This window comes from Microtus oregoni, unplaced genomic scaffold (genome assembly GCF_018167655.1).
Source record: "Microtus oregoni isolate MIOR12 unplaced genomic scaffold, Mior012 000006F_ref0000085, whole genome shotgun sequence".
Classification (NCBI taxonomy): domain Eukaryota; kingdom Metazoa; phylum Chordata; class Mammalia; order Rodentia; family Cricetidae; genus Microtus; species Microtus oregoni.
In genome coordinates this window covers 7,452,232-7,473,361 of record NW_024543065.1, presented here as the reverse complement: position 1 = coordinate 7,473,361, position 21,130 = coordinate 7,452,232, and the positions used below count along the sequence as shown (strand labels likewise).

At 38.7% G+C, this 21,130-nt stretch overlaps 1 protein-coding gene across 21 annotated transcripts in view; it reads right to left on the bottom strand.

Annotated features, from left to right (window-relative positions):
- The window catches only part of Epb41l2 (erythrocyte membrane protein band 4.1 like 2), a 173,190-nt gene that overhangs the window by 50,930 nt on the left and 101,130 nt on the right, over positions 1-21,130 (bottom strand). For 13 of the 21 annotated variants that reach the window (XR_005974541.1, XM_041654326.1, XM_041654330.1 and 10 more), the window contains 5 exons: positions 15,897-16,001; positions 10,151-10,204; positions 7,496-7,538; positions 3,492-3,567; positions 10-228 (listed from right to left, as the gene is read on the bottom strand). Coding sequence is in view for 20 of the 21 variants with exons in the window: in XM_041654326.1 (XP_041510260.1) it covers positions 10-228; positions 3,492-3,567; positions 7,496-7,538; positions 10,151-10,204; positions 15,897-16,001 (497 nt within the window). In the remaining variant the exon portion in view is untranslated. The remainder of the gene's footprint in view (positions 1-9; positions 229-3,491; positions 3,568-7,495; positions 7,539-10,150; positions 10,205-15,896; positions 16,002-21,130) is intronic. The other 8 variants (XM_041654328.1, XM_041654332.1, XM_041654340.1 and 5 more) reach the window with 1 other exon arrangement.

Sequence of the window (21,130 nt, the reverse complement as noted above, 5' to 3'; positions counted from 1 at the left end):
TCAACAGACCTGTGAGTTTTGTGCAGTTCTGCCACCTTTTCTTCCATCTCCTTGGTCTGGCCTGGGGCAAACTTGAAGTCACTAAGATCGATACTGTCATACTCTTCTGGGTCATAGTCCCCATGTTCAGCCTGCAGTGTGTATGATCCCAAAAGAGCATGAGTCACAAAGGAACAGGGCAGGCGGCCAGATGCGATGTCCTGCCTCAGCTGAAGGCACAAGAAATATCTGTGAAGAAGAGGAAGAGAAAAGGATGGACAAGAAACATTAGTTAACATTAAAACACCCTCAATTCCTAAATTTTAATATTCCATTGCACACATATGTTGATACTGGAACTATGTATATTCACAGCAAAAATAGCTTTTCCATAATATGAAGTTCTGTTCTGCTCCCTGAGCTCCTACACAGGTGGCTTACCTACCAAACTAAGTCTAAAACTTAAGAGACTAGACATTGTTTGTTGTTGCTGTTGTTGTTGCTTTTCAAGACAGTGCTTCTCTGTGTAGCACTGGCTGCCCTGGAACTTACTCTGTAGACCAGGCTGGTCTCTACCTCAGAGATTCACCTGCCTCTGCCTCCAGAGTGGCGAGATTAAAGAAGAATAGATATCTTGACAGCAATCATTTATAAGACAAAATGGTAGTCGCTCACTCTTGCTCATCTCTACCATTTTCATACTAATGTCTTCTTTTCCTGAAATGCCTTTAACAACAATCATACTAACTCTGCATTCAAGCCCTTGCTAGCACTTGGACATCACAAGAGTTGATCTGCAGTCCTAAGAAAGTTCCTATACTTGCCTGAGGCTGATGTGAGGCCTCAGCATGGCCAAGTCTTTGAAGGTGAGAGTAAAAGTTGGTATATAAATAAGCAGCTGGCATGCAGCCTGGGAATCCTAGCTAGTAAGTGTAATCGCAACAGCTACCTGCAGTCAATGACTGAATTGTTTCACTACACCATTATATGACCTTGAAATAAGCAGCAATAATCTCATTTAAAACATCTTTCCAGGGCTGGCCTTCCTAGTAAAAGCTGACTTCTTTCTCCGTGTATTGACTGTGTCTAAGTGGCTGTAGGATCCACTTTTCTCCCTTTCCTTGCTCTCTATCCCACAGCTAAGTAAAGCACAGGCTCCAGGCCCGACCTCAAGCTGGTGAGGCAGAGAGCACTCTGGCTCCCCACACCAGGTTCAATTTAGTTAGGCCTGACTTTCTAGGGGGGTCTATCCCACAAGGGACAGGATCATCACAGTCCCACACTTAGCAAAGAATTCACACTACCACTGGCAATTGCTCTACAGCTTTCTAGATAAATGAGTCTTCTCATTGATACTACAGCCTGAGCATTTTCATGCACGCCAAAAGCCCTCTTTTTGAGGAAGTTTATGTTCCCTTGACCTCTAGAACCACACAACATAACTGATCTTCTCTAGAAAACTTAATTTGAAGCTGGATCCCAGGTTGTCCCTTAACTCCTGGGGTAGTTGTGCTAGGTCTCCACTTTACAGCATTGACACCCATGGTACTTCCTGCTCTGTTACATGTCCCTCAACCTCACATGCTAGTACTCCCTCTTTCAGAGTCACGATCTAAAATTTTCAAACAAAAACTGACAAGAACTTTCTGAATTTCCCAGCTCTATTTTCTTTACATGGTATGAGACTTCATTCTGAATAGTGTAAACAGCTGGACCATCAAAAGGTCAACTCCCAGTGAAGATTCAATCGGGACATCAGCAAGTCTCAAGTAGATGGCTAGTCATGCGACACACTGCAGTTTCAGCAGCATAGCAGACCCTACTGTTCTTCCCACCACAGAATGGAAACCTTCTCAAGCACTACTTTACTTAAACGGAAAACTCAACATATGCCTGTGTAATAAAGTTGCAGTCACCATAGATTATCATCCCCAGATTACTGCAAGGAGGAGCATGTATGACAGAGGGCATTGCATCATAAGTCCATTAAATTCATGGCTAAAAGGCACTCCAACAGAGAACCTCTATCCCCGACATGCCAACACACCAGAGATTATGCCCTAAAAGCAACTCATTAAGCAGCCAGAAAAACTATTCATTATTTACTAGCTGGAGCTAACTGAATCAAGTCAGGGTTAAAAGATGAACAGTAATTAATCAGTACTGTAGTGGACTGGTATTTAGCAACAGGTGGCAAAATAAAAATAAACAAAACATTTGCCATTTTTCCGGTCTCAGCAATAAATATCTGTATGATACCTGTTCAATGAAACTAACACAGGCAAACACACTATTTAAAAAAACAGTCACATTAAAATCTGAAATACTGAAGGTATGCCTTTAATCATACATATAACATAGAAAACAAAGCTGACAGCAACATTTTCTTTAAGTATTTTATGGCTCGAATACGAAGGGAAACAAATATATACATATGTATACACACATACATAAGGTTTTGAAACTGGCAATACTTCAGCTATTTGGAACAAGATCTATTTTGAAGTTTACTTCAAATTACTACTAAGTTTGTTTTGTTTTGTTTTCAAAGCTGCTCTGAGGCTACTGTGATGGCTCAGTAGCTATAGGAACTTGCAGCCGAATGACCTGAGTTCAATCCCTGGATCCCATTTATCAAGGTGGGAGCAGGGAACGGACTCCAAAAGTTGTCTTCTCACTTCCACATGTGTACACTGGCATGATCACCCATGTACACAATAACAGGCGAGCAAGGAAACAAATTATAATTATGTTAGTATGTTGTCGGGATTTCGTCCTGCCCAGTTCCTGCAGTCTTTAAGTTCCAAAGAAATCACACAGAGGTCTACATTAACTATAAACTGATTGGCCCATTAACTCAGGCTTTGTATTAACTCTTATAACGTAAATTACCCTATTCTGTGACTGGGCAGGAAGTATCGGCGGGACAACCAGACAAGAAGTAGAGGTAGGTCAATGAGAACAGGAGAATTCTGGGAAGAGGGAAGCTCCCTCTGAAGTCCTGTACAGACAGAGAAGAAGCAAGATATGATTGCCTCGATGAAAAAGGTACCGAGCCATGTGGCTAGCACAGACAAGAATAAAATGTAAGTTATAAGACTTAATAAGAAGCCTGAGCTAATGGGCCAAGCAGTTTATGATAAATGTAGGCCTATGTGTGATTTCTTTGGGACTTAACGATTGCAGAAACCAGGCAGGACAGAAAACTCAGACAAGATTAATATATATTAATAACTGCTTTGCGGGAATGCATACGGCTTAGCTGTTAAGAGCATTTGGGCTCTTATAGGGAACCCAAGTTGCTTTTCAACGCCCAATAGCTCAGAACTGCCTGTAACTCATCCCTCATCTGACCTGTAGGCACTAGGCATGCATATGGCACACAAAAAATTTGTACCATACATTTTTAATTTCCTTGATTTTCAGTCCTAAAGTTACAAACATACTAACAGAACACAGAAATAAATAATAGTCATTAGCAAAGATGCATTTAAAACGTGAATACAAGGTACCTGGTGATATCTTCAGTCAATTGAGAAGGATCCGGAGGATAAAATTTCACATTAAAAGAGAACAGCCAGGGAAGGTCTGCAATTATAAAACATCACTTATTTACCAAAACACAGTTTGTTTGCTTTTTATCTAGAATAATTTAGTATCACCTAGACATTAGCAATAAAATTTCAAAAACTAGAAATTAATATAAGTAAGCCACTAGAGAATAAGTTTACTATTATTAGAGTTAACCTATTACTATAATAGGTTTACTTTTTATAAATACATATTTTATACGATAATTTATCATACAATAAATTGAATAATCTCCATGAAATAGTTCTGAGATAAACTTGTTTCACCTGTTACGGGAGGTCCTCCCACTCCTCCAGCCTATCGCCGCTGAGATACCAGCCCATTGGGGCGTGGTCTCTCTCCCTTTAAAAAAGCAGCCACTTCCCTCTCCTCTCTCTCTTCACTTCCTGCTCCGCTGGCGACTAGACTCCCTTCCTGGTTGCGCAGAGGGCTGACGGTGATCTGTAAGTTTTTTCCCCTTTAAATAAATACCACCCTATTAATCATAATTCCAAACTGGTGTGGCATTGTTTATGACTTACGCCTTCATTTACCCATGGGATTTCTAGGGGCTAAATATTCCTCATTCCTTTAAAAACAAAACAAACAACCTTTGGGATTTTCACATTGTTGGCAAACCATGAAAATGATCAAGTGGTCACAGTAGATATTCAGGAAATGTCTGTCTGTATAATGGAAGTGTTCAGAGATCCTGATGATGGGAAAGTAGGGGTAGGAAAATACCCTGACATACTTTAAGAGAAAACAGTTTCTCAGGTTTTAGAGAGTGTGTGCACATCCATAATCAAGTAAAGTCACAACAAGACTGTCATTCCCCAACAGCACCTTGTTTATCTGTTTTCCAGGTGTTAATACTAGCACAGAGCTACGTGGATATAACTACATGCACAAGTTTTTACTAGAACCTCTATATTTAAGGATGTATTTGCAAAATCCAAGAACACTAAACAAACATTTTCAGCTGACAAAAATTGTATATATTTATGGTATCAAGAATATATGAAATATGTGTACATCATGGAATGGCTAAAGTTAACAAAGAAATTACCTCATATACCTATTTTTATGGTAAGTATACTTAAAGTGTTTTTAAATTAAACATTAGTGGTTTTTAATTTAATTATTATCCCTAATTTTACCTGGCTACATAAAAAACAGTTCAACTAATTATGGGTTATTTATATATTATCCACAGGCAGGTTTCAAACATACAGCTATTAGGTATATTACTAAGAAATAACCAAAATTTAAGAAAAATTGTAAGTGGAAACCATTAAGCTTGGCAACTTCTAAGTAATTCCGATTATCTATTTTCTAAGTGCCTATTAACTATAAAAATCTAATATGATAAATCAAAGAAAAAGTTCTTTCTCACTTGCAACAGGGGAACTACTTTCTAAGCTGCATTCGTGGAGGAGACTATGCCATTTAAAGAACTCCGGTGGTTTAGAAAAGTCACGCTGAATTGTTACTGCTATTCCTTCGCCAAACCACCAGGGCAAACGTCCCAAAATAACTCTAAAGAACACTTCAAAAATAACCAAGACATAAGAGCGTGATTCATAATCAACAGGAGTCTTGCTTTCCAAGTTTTTCAAGCACTTTTACTTGCAAAGATTCCTGTCAAGTTTTCAAACTTTCTTTTTAAGCTTTCTTCTCAAGGGTGATTTCCAACAGGAAATACCTGCGACTCTGAATGAGTGCCATAAAGCAAACCCAGGAAAGAACCCTATGGGCCGACCAACACATTTTGGACATCGCCCTGTTCTTTCTTTTGGGGTTGCCTGGCAGATCAAGGTTCAGAGAAAGTAAAAGCGCTCTATCTTTCTGAGGCGTACCCTTCACAAAGCACTTATCAGTTACAGAAGGGACAAAAGAAGGACATCTGTGACAGTTTCTTCAATAATTCCAACATAATGTAGCTCTGTCTACTCACTACTACTTCCTCCCTGCTTTTCCATCATGGATGAAATGGTGAATAAGAAAACACAAAGGAGAAAGAGAAGAAGGGAATGAACACTGGATGTCAGAGTAGTTCAAAGAGTAGTTCAAAGAGAGGACAGCCAATCACTGCAGAATGCATGGAACTCATCTAGCTTTATGCTCAAAGTTCCAAATTCTAGACTGTGCCTCAGTCCTAGACAAGGCAAAAAGACTGGCCAATGAAAAGTTATTCTTAAAAGGTAAAACAGATGAATCTACAAAAGCGGATATGAAAAGAACAACAGATAAGGTCAAATAAAGAGCAGAAAACCAGGTGTAGCTGTACATTCCTATAATCTCAGCACTCAGGAGTCTATAAAGTATTGTGAATTCACAGTCAGCAAGGGCAAAAGTTAAGTCCTGCCCACAGATACATAAAATTAAACAAATAAACGTATAGAAGGGGAAAATGATAGTACGGCTAAGTTTTGTTACTGAGGAGAGGGATAAAGAATATAAAACAGAAGATTGGACACTAGCATGGGAGACAGAAGGTAGATAAAAAGCATAAACAGAATTGTTTCAGTGTTTTGACATTAGAATAATAAAGGAGAAATGTTATCATTAATACTTTGCATGTTACTTCTCGGAAATGGCTGATCTCAGGCCCAGTCTTAGAAGAGCTGTGAGGGACTTAACTATTCTTCAGAAACCCCCACCCCACCAGCACCCCAGTCTAAGCATTCCAGGCTGCTCTTGGCTCCCTACCTGTTTCAGGTGTTCACAAACTCTGAAGTAAGTACTGGATTCGCTATCAGAGACTCCTCAGCAATCCTAAGTGTTTAGGCACTCCTATCCCAGGCAGGGCAGTGTGCAGAGGCACATCTATGCAGGGAGCTGAAGCTGGCTAAGTGGGAAGTATTGGGTCATTTGGGAATCACGACAATGAAGATGAGTGGTAAAAATGGAAAGGAACACCCAACACTAACTGCAAATCCAGAGTCAAAGGTAGGTAAAGCGACCTGGAACTTTGGAATTGAGCACAGAGAAGACAGACAGCTCTTGAAAAAAGACCTCTGCTCAGCTTTCATTTCTGGAGCATTCACTCTAGTAGACATGAGCGAGGTGCTTGTGTGCCTCTCAGATATAGGATATGCCTAACAACTACAATCTACACTTCCAAGCTACAATGGAAGTACATTAGTGTGAGACATACACAGAGCAAACTGTCTCAAACAAAAAGTAAATTTGAAGGTGATGAGACAGCTCAGTCAGTAAAAGCCTGCTGTGCAAGCATGAAGACTGAACTCAATCTCCAGCACCCATGTGAGAAGAGGGCACAGTAGTGGCATACATTTGAACCCCAGCTTGGGGAGGGAAACTCTGGAGTGTCAGGCAGATTGGTAAATTCAATGGCCTGGCAAATCTGGTCAAATTGATGGGCTCCAGGTTGAGTGAGAAATGTCATCTCAAAAAATAAGGTGGAAAGTAATTAAGAAAGAAACCAAGAGTGGACCTCTGTCATGTGCATGTACACATGCACACAAGCACCCACAAGCACATTCAGAAACATACAACATTTCACCCCCAGAACTCCACTGTGCTTTTTAAAAGTCAGCCTGTTACTTCACATCAGTAGATTTCACAAACATGTAAAAATAAGTCTACAGCCTTCTGAAAGAGAAGAATCTCTAAGCTATCTACAGTCACAATCCTTTTGGTTTTGTTGTTGTTTTGAGGTAGGATTGCACTGTGCAGCCTACAGTGGCCTGGAGCTCATGATCCCCTACCTCAATCTCTTGAGTGTTAGGACTGCAAGCAACTGGCACCATATCCAGCTAAACAGTTACATTTCCACAAGTGTCTTACAGAAACATTGATTTCAGCATGCAAAACGGAACCATCACCGTATTCTGTTATTACTATAGCATTTATCCCTATAGGTTTTTATATAGACAGAAATACTACAGATTAATTTGAGTATGGTTCTTTAAATACTCACTTCTCAGCTGTCTCTTTATTTCTTTTGCGGGATCTAGCCAGCTCTGCAGGAGGGAAGAAAACAATATTATCCATAAGAACTCTCCCCAAAATCAAATGGAACAGTTTACAGTTCATAACTTGTATCACATGAAGCTCATTTTAAGTAGCTTTCATCTATTAGCATACTGGGATTGTGTGTGTGTGTGTGTGTGTGTGTGTGTGTGTGTGTGTGAGAGAGAGAGAGAGAGAGAGAGAGAGAGAGAGAGAGAGAGAAATTTCTTTAAGGTGAATATCATGCATTTCATTTTCCCGAAATTTAATCTAAATATTTATCCAATGATAAGATGTAATTTATCTAAATATAATCTTTACTACATAGAACCGCTCACAAATCACCCCTCAGACACTGAAATAATAAGCTGTCCACAGTTCATTCTTACGTAAGAAGGTTAAAATGTGAATTGGAAACTGCTGGCTCAGAGCATACACACCCTGATCCAAAGCAATCATTTCAACCTCTAAAGCCAACGTCTTCACATCCCTCAGCCCAGCTCTTCCATGCTATGGAATGATAATGCCGGATCAGAAACAATACTTTCCTTTCTGGTCTTAACATCCTTTCTTTTATTCCTCCTCTCTTCTCTTTCTCATTTGAAGTTAGAAAACACAATTCTAAGTAAGGAATATCCTTCCCTTTGCCTCTCATTTCTATGTTTTGAAATAACTAACACACTAAAAAATAGTATATTTTTTTAACAAAACAGCAATTCTAAACCACATAAGAATAGCAAAGCTTTCAAACTGTAATACAAAGAGTTCCCACAATTTTTCAAAAATTTGTACTTGTATTTTTCCCACACTACTGTTAACAGTAAGAAATTCATTCAACTTCCTTATGCAGAACACATACATTTTTTGAGATACAACACACTGACTCAAACAACTGACTTTACAGCAAATAAGTCTAGTTTTAACAAGTAACCCAAATGATGTGTTGTAACACTTGTATTTAAATATAATTTTATTCTCATATAGCAAGAATAAAGTATCTGTTGATACATAGTAAGTAATTATCTGTCAATCTATTGAAATGATGCAACAGACCATGACACACTATTAAAAAGTATTAACAACAGCATCCTTTGAAAGTAGCCCTCAGATTTTACTACACAATTCACAGTCTAAACTCTCACAGCAAGGATCCAAGGTATATGTGTCTCTGTTTTAACACTGGTCATATTCAACGCTGTCATTAAAGAGTCACCAGAGCATGGCCCAGTTTCATTATTAGTGGTGTCCCAGCTGCATGGTGCATTAATGTGAGGGCCCAGTGGGACCCTGTAATGGTACCTCTGGTGCCATGTTAGGAAGCAGCTCTATTTTCCACTTAGAAAAAAGTACAGCATTCAGCTTCCTTGCCCTGCAGCTGCTGTCCTACACAGTTGACTCACAAATGGCAACTATACTAAGTGCACAAGACCAAGAAAAGCACATCATTCAGCTTCTAGCCCAGCCTGGACTAAGGCTGGGGAAAGATGAAGGAAGGTTAAATGTGTGACATTGAAAACAAGGAAGTAACAATCACATGAAGAAAATGGAATCAGAGAACACTAGTGCAAACTCAAATAACAAGATCCCTTGTATCACCAACACATAAAGACAGTAAGGGAGCATTGCTGGCCTCAGAGACAGACCTCCCAAACCTTCAGGGTCCTTAAGGATAAGCTCACATAGATGGCTGCTATAAAGAAGCAAAAGGTACCTGTGTTCCAGGAAAGAACGATGGAAAGCAACATCATCTTCTGAAATCCCACAGACTGACCCTAGGTCCCAGCTATCACACCTTCCATCCTTACCCGAAGCACTAATCTCTCCAAATTACCTGATCATAGTGAGCAGACAGAGGAGTTTACAGATCTAGACAAACATGAGTAACAAGATGGCAAGCCAAATTGAGACAGTCACCCTTAGGCCACTTCCAACAACACTGCCAGTCAAGACATAGGGAAGACTGCTGTGGCTTCTTATGTCAGCTCTGTTCTGGTTTGCTTTTTTGTTGCTATGCTAAACACTGACAAAAGCAACTGGAGGAAAGTGTTTATAAGGCTAACACTTAAAAGTTATAATCCATCATTGAGGGAAGTCAAAGCAGGAACTCAATCAAGACCCAGAGCAGAGACCATGGAGCAATACTGCTTACAGCTTGCTCTCTGGCTCTCACTGGTTCATTCTCAGCTAGCTTTCTTAAATAGCTCACACCCTCCTGCCTACAGATGGTGCTGCCCACAGTGGGCTGGCCTTCCCACATCAACCATCAATCAAGACTAAAAGACAAGACTAATTAATAGTAATGGGCCATTCTAATCATGGCAGTTCAACTGAGGTTCCCTTTTCCCAATAAAAACCACGCAGCACAAGATCCTTACCCAGAGACCACAGGGCTGCTTCCACAATAAAACTAAGCAGCAGAAGTCACTCTTTCCATGGGCCTACCTGGTTTCCTTTCCTAACCACACTGACTTGCACTCTGCGAGCTCTAGTCCTCCCAAGGAAGCAGGCGATCCTGCATACTCTCTGAGACTAGCTGTGAAAAGCTGGCCTGGCAATATAATTCATATCCTCTAGGTTACTTAGCACGTTTAGAAACTAAACATTAAGTATTAAAAATCAATACCTGTTTACTGGCATTTCTCCATTTCCGCTTCCTTCCTCTCCATGATGTAGTCATCTTAAATGATTACACATTATTTTATTAAATTTATCTTTATTTGAATTATTTTTATTTGAATTAGATTATGACTGATATATAATTTGTCTGATCATAAATTCTCAAGCAAAAAAAAATAAAATATTCTTGAACATACTAACGTAATATGAAATTACATATTTACTATGAAATCTAAGTGTTTCTCTGGATTATACATAAACAAGTAAAACTACTTTTTCTGTTGTGTTTTGATTCTTAAGATAGGGCCTCACTGTACAGTTTCAAGTTGGTCTTGGAACTCCCAACCCTCTGGTCTCACTTTCCCAAGTGCTGGGAAAGAGCATGTGTGCACCACCATACTTACCAAACAAACAAACAAACAAAGAAATAATAAAAATCAACTTCTCTGGGTTGACATTTAAGGAAAGGAAGAATGATGCCTAAGACACATCAAAAAATGGAAAATGGCATCAGTTAACAAAGCAGATAATAAGATTAATGATGGCGGCAAGTGGACATATTGAAGTACACAAGTGTAAATATGTACACCTTCCCCTCAGGAAACATTAGGGTGTAGCCTTCTTACAAGAAAGTCTTGGCTAACAGAACCATGAACACAGACTTTGGGTTTAGAAATAAGTGGAATCAAACTCTCATTTACCATCAATTCTATGTCTTAAAAACATTTCTGGTCCCCATTAAGCCTCAATTTCCTCAACAGCAAAATAGAAATCACAGTATTTACCTGACTAAAACAAAATTCTACTACTTGACAATTTCACATTACTCTTCAGGCTAGATCTTAAGATTTCAGAGTTTGTTTCCCTCACTCCCAACCAAAGTTTGCTGATGTCTTCATTTATGTTCAGGAAGCCTCAGATTGGCCAGGTATGATTATTTAACAATTTCAAACTAATTCACCTTATAGTAGCAAATGTTGAAAGGATGAGAGTAGTTCTGTCTTAAATCTCCATTCGTCTACAAAAATAGATAGTGCTGCACGAGATCCCTTTACTATGCACATATAAGCACACAGGTCTAACAGGAGTCTAATGATGGCATCAAGAGGAAAGGTACCGGCTTTCAACGTCACAGCGAAACTTACTATATACATCTGAAGAATGGAGGATTATAAAGTTTAAATGAAATAAATATAGACTCTTGCTTAAAGTCAGTTTATATGTGCAAAGAGGTTACTATGAGCTTTTAATTCTGCTTCTGGGAAGATATACTCTGGCTATCAGACAACTGTTTTAATCTACATCAAGTAAGCTTAGACATCAATTATACTTCTAACAAGTACTTCTTGCAATATGACTTATAGCAAAATGACATATAATGCCTGGGCCAAATGCCAAACACTATTAACAAAAAAAAAAAAAAAATTTAAGACTATTTTTCTCTTTAAAGAGAGTTAAGTATCTTTTTTAAAAATTTATTTTTGGGTTTCATTATTATTAAATTTAGATTTTAAAAAAACAATCTTTTCTCATTTTACATATCCATCCCAGTTACCACTCCCCCCCTTCTCCCCCCACCTTCTCCACCTTCTCCAATCCTAGCCCCCATTCATCCTTTCGAGAGTCCTGACTTCCCAATGGGAGTCAAGGAAGCCTGACACATCACTTTGAGGCAGGACCAAGGCCCTCCCCCTATATCTAGGCTAAACAAGGCATCCGTCCAAAATGAATGGGCTCCAAAACGCCAGCTCAAGCACTTGGGATAAATCCTGGTCCCAATGCCAGTGGCCCCACAAACTACCCCAGTCACACAACTGTCACCCACATTGAGTGGGTCAAGTTTGGTCTTATGAAGGCTCCCCTGCGATCAGTCCAGAGTCAGTGAGCTCTCACTAGCTCAGGTCAGCTGTTTCTCTGGGTATCTCCATCATGGCCTTGACCCCTTTGCTCCTATTATCAATCTTCCCTCTCTTGGCCTAGACTCCAGAACTCAGCCCAATGCTTAGCTGTGGGTCTCTGTATCTGCTTCCATCAGTTGCTAGATGAAGGTTCTATGATGACAATTAAGGTAGCAGTCAATCTGATTAGAGGGGAAAGTCAGTTCAGACACCCTCCCCACTATGGCTTAGGGTCTTAGCTGGGGTCATTCTTATGGATTCCTGAGAATTCCCCTAGTGCCAGCTTTTTTGCTAGCCTCATAATGGCTCCCTAAATCAAGATATTTCTTTCCTTGCTCTCCCTCTGAGAGTCCAGAATCTTTAATGATAAATTCACTTAGACATGAATTAAAAAAAAAACTACTTATACTTGTAATTCTCTATAAAAGAATAACATGTTGTTTGATTCTATATACTTTTAACATTTTCTACAGAGAAGTTTACGAGACTTTTCAACAGACACTTAAAATTTTAGACACTAACAATGTCACATTTTCATAATCAAAATGAACTGAAAGGCTTCCAACTCAGTGTCACAACTGATACAATATTACACCTAAACCAAAGACAGTTTAGATCGTCCCTCATGACAATTTGTTATATAAAATACTTACAGCTCTGCCTGACTTCCACATTACAAAAGGCTGAAGTAAGTACCTGAAACCTCTTTAAAAACACATGGTATCTATCAAGAAAAGGAACCAGATAGCTGGAGCTGGGAATCTAGCAAAGTGGCTGAGCATGTCCTTGGCATACACACAATAAAGGAAAACACACCCCTATCTCCTACAATGAAAACTTCAAGAACTTCCAAGTTGGACTGATGAAGCTAAATTGGTATGACAATAATTTTCTGCAGAAAAATAAAAGAGACTATATACAGTTATACTGTGAAGAAGGAAAGTTCTTTCATCTAAATGAATTTGAGGACTGGATTTTACCTATATATATTTGTTAAGTATAAAAAGTAAGATATCTCTAAATCTAAGCAATATGAACATTACAGTCACATAAATATATAATTTATATACTCAACTATAACTGAGCATTTATTTCCTGAAAAGCTACCTCACGAAGCACATATCTCTGTATGCTCTTGAAGCTTTAGTTAAAACTTTAGTACTAAAAAAGTGCTCATCTAATTTTACAAGCATTTTCATCTGACATTTCATAGGCAAACACTAACCACAAAGTTAAAAGAATAATGCTGGACTCCTCCTCCAAGCACTAGCATCTTCTCTCAATGAGAATACGAGTAAGCCCACCACAGTCTAGTCTTACATATTCTTACAGGAAAGAGGCCAAACTATCTACCTCTCAGCTGTCTTCGCAGCCCCTTCTTATCTTAGTGTCTGCAGTAACAATGTTACCCTCCCAGACTTTGGCTTTCCCCTTCCACAGCCCAATCTTGGATCTTGTCATCACACAACTCTCCATCTCACACTAGACTTCATCATCCTACTTTCAGATACAATCAGAGTAATGAGAAAAAAACAGCACATAAATAAGGTTTGTACTGCAGATGTTGGTAACAGGGGCTACTGTTAACTCACCTCCCTTGAGCTGTGGAGAGAAAGATGGTAAAAGACAGCCCGCCCAGGGTGGGGACGAGCAGGGAGCCCTCACAGGATATTTAGGTAGCTCTTTAGAAATGGCAGGTTTTCAAATAGTTAAGAGAAAGAAACTGTCAATGCAGCATAGTACGTATGAGCAGAAAGCTACACCATCAAGGATTACCTGCATGCTGTGACACAGCACTGAGGAGTAAAGCTCAAGCCGGCCGCAGGGAATTAATCTGTGAGCACTCAATGTATCTTTTAAGTCAGGTAAGCTCACAGAAACCTGGCTATTCAGAGTAGGGAGAAACAAGAGTCCAGGACTATTCTTCAGGGACAGGTGCCATTAAGGGGAAGATACAGTTTGCTGTTAGAGCAGGAGTGTTCAGAAGACAGTTGAGTATATGGATCAAAGGTTCAGCTGTAAGACATGAACTAGACATGTGTATTCCAAGTTTAAATTTAAAAAATAGTAAATCCTACTGTCTAAATACTATCTTAGTCAAAAGGAATATTCCAGAAATACCTAATGTCCTAATGCTATTTGTTTTGTTTGTACAAACAAAGCATTTACAACATTTGTCTTTATATTTTACAAAAATTAAACATTCTTATGAATCTGCCAACAGAAAATCTCAGAAAAAGATACAATTGCCAAGTTCCCAGCACTTTCTCTTTTAGAGCTTTCAGGAGCAATGGATAAGCACATGATTGGAACCATTATCAAGACCAACTTGTAATTTACTGCCTTAAAAGGCACTTAGTTTATTTAGTGAAGTGTGTTATTACTTCTGAGGAGCGTATTCTAAATACTAATAAATGTACATACTACTCAACAAGCAGACATGCAATTTGTCTTTAGTCTAAAGGTAGAATTAAACTACAAATTACTACCAGAGATTTAAAGCTGAGAAAGTTGAAAATATTTAATTTGCATTTAATTATCATGCTTAAAACTAAAACCCTTTATTTCATTACTGGGATAAGAAAACACAAACAATGATACTGTGCAGGCATGTGACAATGCACACTATGCTTCCTCTAACCACTACTGTGCTTTACTGACTAAGATAGGAACGCCTGGTGTTAGACAGAAGCCCCTTTCACTCTAACTGAGAGCTCTGTACACCCTAAGGCAGATGTTCCACAGCAACAATCTAACAGACTAAACAGGCTTCCTCTGTAGAGAAGGACAAACTTACATTCTTCACTCCTACAATCAGCATCTTCTCATCCACATCAAATCTAGACACTCACAAAGTGAAGCAGAAGAGGAAAGCCCTTTTCCTAATAATGCTGACAGCTACAGACTAGCCCTAGTTCTGTCACGAAAAGTTAATGTTTCCATCCTTAATTGATTGAAACTGAAAGTCTCTGAAGTTCAATAAAATTAATATGAGCTTCAGATCACAGACAACCCTATGCTCTAAGGTCTATAAAATTAGTATGAAGTTCAGATCAGATCACCATGTGCTCTTGCTTAATGTCTTGAAAAAATTCTTAGAGTAGACACGTTCTCAGCACACTCTTTGACATCAGGTAAAAGCACTACCAGGATCAATCCAGCAGTGGCTGGTCAAACAAACCACCTGAGAGAGCTGCCCAACCACCTTTTCTGCCCCCCACAGCCCAACAACTAACTGAGGTAGGAGTAACTTTGCCACACAAAGTCCTACTCCCGACGCCTCTGTGCACCCACGCCCCTGCTGCTCAGGCTTATTCAATACTACTACGCAGATGGCTGCACATCTGTATGCTGGCAAAATGAGTCTACTTGGCTGCCCTGTATTTGGCACCATAAGGCAAAACTGGGACATGACTTGATAATATTAATTTAAAAGATGATCTTCATGTTAGACAGTCAACATGACTTGATAATATTAATTTAAAAGATGATCTTCATGTTAGACAGTCAATTTTCCCACTACTAAATCTTTTAATTTGATGTACTTTCCCCTTAACACTTCATTACATAAGTAGATTCTACTGTGAATTTTAGAGCTAACACTTTCATATAATTTTAAACTCACGTTTTTCAGTCTCAATTAAGATAGGAAAACATTCAATTCCAACTGCTTATGATGAGAAAGCATTATACACCCAAAATGCCAAAAAGCGTGAGTCTCTCACATAATCATTTTTAAATATTTGCCAAAACCTCATGATAAGCATGTAAATTAAAGTTAAATTTATTCTGAAATTAACTGATTAGAAAGATAGAGTACTTACTTCCTAAAAGGACAGAACTGAAGTCACTTACTTTGTGTTCAGCATTTTCCGGAAACAGAAGCCCAAAGTAGTCCTTCTCCAGAAGATTGAGGTGTTCACACACTTTGTCAAACAACACTTGTCCCTTAGCACGTTTCTGCGGAAAAACAAAGAAAATCTTCACGTTTCTAAAGGAGATCACAAAAAGGAAACAAGAGATGCTGACTGGGAAAAGGGCAAAGGACATATGTGACATGAAAGAAAGGAAAATATTAGGGATGGAAGCTTACAAGAAAATGAAGAGCAGGCAGGGGGCAACAAAAACTAATTTTGTATCAAAAATGTTATAATAAAATGTTTTTATATTAATAAATATTAAAAGATTATTTTAAAAGCACCACTAATTTTTACAAATTCATAAAGTATTTGTTTTCAAGTATTCCAACTGCAAAATATTATTCTAAAATAACTAAATGCATTCTGCTCTATTGCTAGTCTCATTAATTACTAAGATTAAAAAGCAAAATGCTGACTATTAATCTACTCATATGAACAACATTAAAGACATATTTTCAACATTAAAGACATATTTTCCATCAAAACCTGAAGAGGACTCACAACAAATTCCTAACAGAGTGCTGTTCTATGAAAACTGCCTGATGGAACTTCACGCAACTTATACTATCAACACTAAGGTTTTGTTTGTTTCTTTGTTTATTGTCATCACTGGTATTTGTAGAATACCAGCCTTTTCCATTTAGATTACACTTTTATTTTCTCATTTTCTAGAGACTATACTATTCATTCTTTAGAGATTTAAAAGGCCCAGGAAGCCATAAATGATGTGTGTTTCCCCTTTGTAGGCTATGAATGTGTTTTATTATTATCATTGCTTAATAAAGAAGCTGTTTTGGCCCATGGCAGGGCAAAATATAACAAGGTGGGGAATCCAAGCAGAGACAGAGGAAGAAAGAAAGCAGAGTCAGGTAGACACCATGCAGCTGCCAATAAAAAGATGTCAAAACCTTACCTGTAAGCCACAGCTTCGTGGCAATACACAGATGAATGGAAATGGGTTAATTTAAGATATAAGAGCTACCTAGAAATACGCCTCAGCGATTGGCCAAACAGTGTTATAATTAATATAGTTTCTGTGTAATTATTCAGGTCAGGGTAGACGGGAAACGAAAAAGCAGTCTGTTTACATACAGAAAATGTGATCGTCATTAAACCAGTAACAAAGTATACTCATTTCCAATTTAGACACATAAGCTTGGAATACTCCAACTGTGAGTTCAGTCAGACGTACACCTCCCATCCACAGGCACGTACAGATGCCACCACTAGATGGCCAGTGAAATTAGGACAGGGCCAATGAAAAACAGACGGCTCAGCCGGGCGGTGGTGGCGCACGCCTTTAATCCCAGCACTTGGGAGGCAGAGGCAGGCGGATCTCTGTGAGTTCGAGACCAGCCTGGTCTACAAGAGCTAGTTCCAGGACAGGCTCCAAAACCACAGAGAAACCCTGTCTTGAAACCCCCCCCCCAAAAAAAAATAGATGGCTCAGTGGACACCCCCAATATCAAAATATGCACCTGTCTGTTTATACAGTACATAGAAATTACACAGAGAGAGAGAAAAAGGGGGGAGGGAGAGAATGGTCAATCCTGGGGAGTAAAATCTGGCATTTCTACTAAACATTTCATAATAAGATTTCTAAAATACGGTTATCACAAATAAAAAATAAAAAGAGAAATTCACTTAAATTTATATTACCATAGTAAAGTGCTATATATCATCTGTGGATTCATAATTAGTAGTTGATACATCACTACCTTTAACAAGATGCATGTGAAGTTTTCAGAGTTGTGAGTGAGGAGAATAGAACATACAAGTGTGTGGCAAGCATAAATAAATTAAAATGTGTAGCTACTAGTTATGGTTCTTGAAATTAGTAATATTTAAAAGGGATATCTAAGTCAATATCTATAAATACATACATCACAGAGAAAACACATTCCAACATTGACTTAAAGTCAGTTTTTATAAACTTTTTACACTAGTTTCTATCTCAGAGACATGAACTACTGGACAGTATTACCCTAAAAGACTAGAAGGAACACATCCACAAAGTCACCCCGGCAGTCTGTGGTAGTATGCTGAGCCCCACCATGGGCACAGGAATCAGGCCTAGTTCAACATCACTCAACATTTCATGAACATCTTTTCTGTTACTAAGCTGCAAATATCACTAACTACTAAGAGGCTGGCTGATTGTGCACAGTTGTAAACCAAACTCCCATTAAGAATCTCTACTCTCCAAGGAACACTAAGAACCAATAACTGTATCTAAGAAAACAAGAATATGATATCTCATGAATCTTAAAGAAGGAAATATCTTTGGGAAGTAGAGAATACAAATATTTAAGAGGTATTATTTTTCACTATTAAAGCCTGACAGAGTGAATTTCTGCTCAAAGATACTGTGGGATACAGTAAGATGAAAAAGGAAAACCATCTCACAATGAACAGGCCATACTGCCCCACTGATGAATGACTGTAGAGCTAGGGGGCTAATGTATACCAATCCAGCAACAGTAGGTGTCAGTTCCAGTGTTAAGACAGGAATAAAATATAAATGGTCTCAAAAAATTTTTATTCTAACTGTCAAGGACAGAAAATAAATATTGATCAGCACTTGAAGATGGTAATGAGAGAATTAAATTAAGTTTGTGACATGTCTAATAAAATGTTTGAGGTAGTTCATGGACTCACAGAAGGCCCGTATAGGACTTTTTGTGAGCTATTCTAGCAAAAATAAATAAAAATGATTCAAAAGCTTTAGTTATTTATTTCAACATTCTTTGAAGTTACAGAAAGTTGAAATAAAACAGTTTTCCTGTCTGCTTAAAATTAATGCTATCTGTAAAGTGTAACACTTACACTTCTATATAGGGAGGTAACTTAGCTTCTTTGTTTGAGTTAGAAAATCAGAATGTAGTCCAGGTTGGCCTCAGTTTTGAAATCCTCTTGCCTTGGCTTCCTGAGTACTGGATTATATTCATGCTAAACTATGTCCACACATCAGTTTGCTTTCTTATGTACAATTATAGCTTGACAACCAAGAAAATAAAAGACTTTTTTTTCCCAAGACAGGGTTTCTCTGTAGCTTTTGGAGCCTGTTCTGGAACTAGCTCTTGTAGACCAGGCTGTCCTCGAACTCAGAGATCCACCTGCCTCTGCCTCCCAAGTGCTGGGATTAAAGGCATGCGACAACTTGTCCCCAAAATAGCAGTTTGTGTGTATGTGTATATAGACATACATCTTTCTGAGTTGCTTGCACGTATGATTTCAGGGCTGACCACTTGGTACTCTATAATCAGTTGGGCTTATCCTTACAAAAGACTAATTATCTCCTCCGTGTGGAGAAGATATATACCAACAATAAAGAAAGAGAGACTAACTTTGAAAACATCTGTGGGTATCAGAACGGTTGGAGGATGAAACATGGGAAACATTGCAGGAAGGAGATGGAAGTGAGAAAAAAAAAATTTTTAAAGTATATATAGTTGGTTTGTGGGTTATCGTTACAGTTTAGGGGCATTGTCCCACATAAAAAAGACCCTCAAATCCTTTATCTTCATTTTAAAGAAAAGGGTTTTGTGTGTGCCACAGGGCACACAGAGGTCAGCGGTCAAGTTGTAGGAATGGGCTCTGTAAACTGAAATAAGATAAGGGTTGGCAGCAGGTTCTCTAATGCACTGAGCCATTTTACCAGCCTTTTCAACTTATTTTCAAATGTCAAAACTCTGCTTCTGTTTCTAAACAAATTCCTAAATTTTCCTCTCCTATAAAATCTAATCCAGTATCCTAATAGTTTGCCTCTCTTCCTTTACAACCTCCCCCCCCCCCCCCCAGGGTTTCGCTGATGTCCTGGTACTCGTTCTGGTTACTTCCTTAAGAACTTTATTTCATACCTCTGGCACTCACTCTTCTAGTCCCTTCCACACTTTTGAATTTCAGTGACTGGGTTCTTTAAGAAAAAGCATATCTTGCCTCAATGCCTCTATAGCAGCACTTCACTGAGTTATAAACCAGTAGGACAATACTGGGCAGAGTTGAGTCTACAATTCAGACGTTCTGACTGGCAGTCATACACAATCTCCTGGGTCCTCATTCATGACTATCAGCCTACAGATATTCAAGAACCAAAGCAAATACTCACTGCCAATAAGAGTTTGGGAGAAGATCAGCCACAAACCTATATAAGCTAGTCCTTAGTAAATGAGAGCATTTCCAGATAGATACCTTTGGAGAACTACACAAGCAAAAAACCACTCCACATTTGTCCTAAGAGCAGGCTACACCCCCATTTATACAGACAAGTTAACTGGGTTCTCAGGCTTTGCACATTTTTTTTTTCACTGAGACATTAGCTTCACTGTTGTTTCATATTGTCACTTCTTTGCTTTATAACTGTTGTTATGTTGAAAATTATGGGAACAATTTCAGTCTGTTCTAATGATGTAGTACTTAAGTCCACCAATCAGTAAAAGCACATAATTAGGAATGGGACACTACCTCAATGGCAGAACCTTGTCTAGCATCTATGAGACCCTTGGTTCAATCCTAAGTACTGTCACAAAAAAAGTTCATAAAACTTACCAAGCACATGTTGAAAAAAGAATTTTAGTTTTTAACTGAATTCCAACAAGCTTAACAATTTATATCCCCGATATGCTGCTGGCTAACTCACCTTACACCTAAGCAATACAGAACCAGGAAAGGGAAAGGTACAGTAAGGAAGAGCTGGTCTGCTTTATAGGTGTCAATCAGACACTTTATGTACCTGCATAAGTTCATGTGTGTATGCAAGGGAGTGTACCTGTGGGGAGGGGTGCACAAGCACATGTGTCCCAGAGGTCAACTCTAGGTGTCTCTCTCGTTATTCTCCACCTTATTCTTTAGATGAGTCTCTGACTGAATCCAAAGCTCACTGGTTCAGCTACACTGCTGGCCAGCAAGTCCAAGGGACCCTGTCTCTGTTTCGTAGCACTGGGAGTCAAGCTGTCTGCCACACAGGGCTTTGTAACTGGACACTATGGATTCAACTCCAGATCCTCATGCTTGCACTGTACTGGCTTAGCCATCTCATCTCGCCCGCCCTGGTCTTTTTTGTTTCTGTTTTGGAAGATGTTGCATAATATATTAGAAAAAAGAAAGGAGGTGGAAAAAGTAAAATAATTTAGATGTGTCTTCAAAAATATTTAAAGACGAGCAGACTAG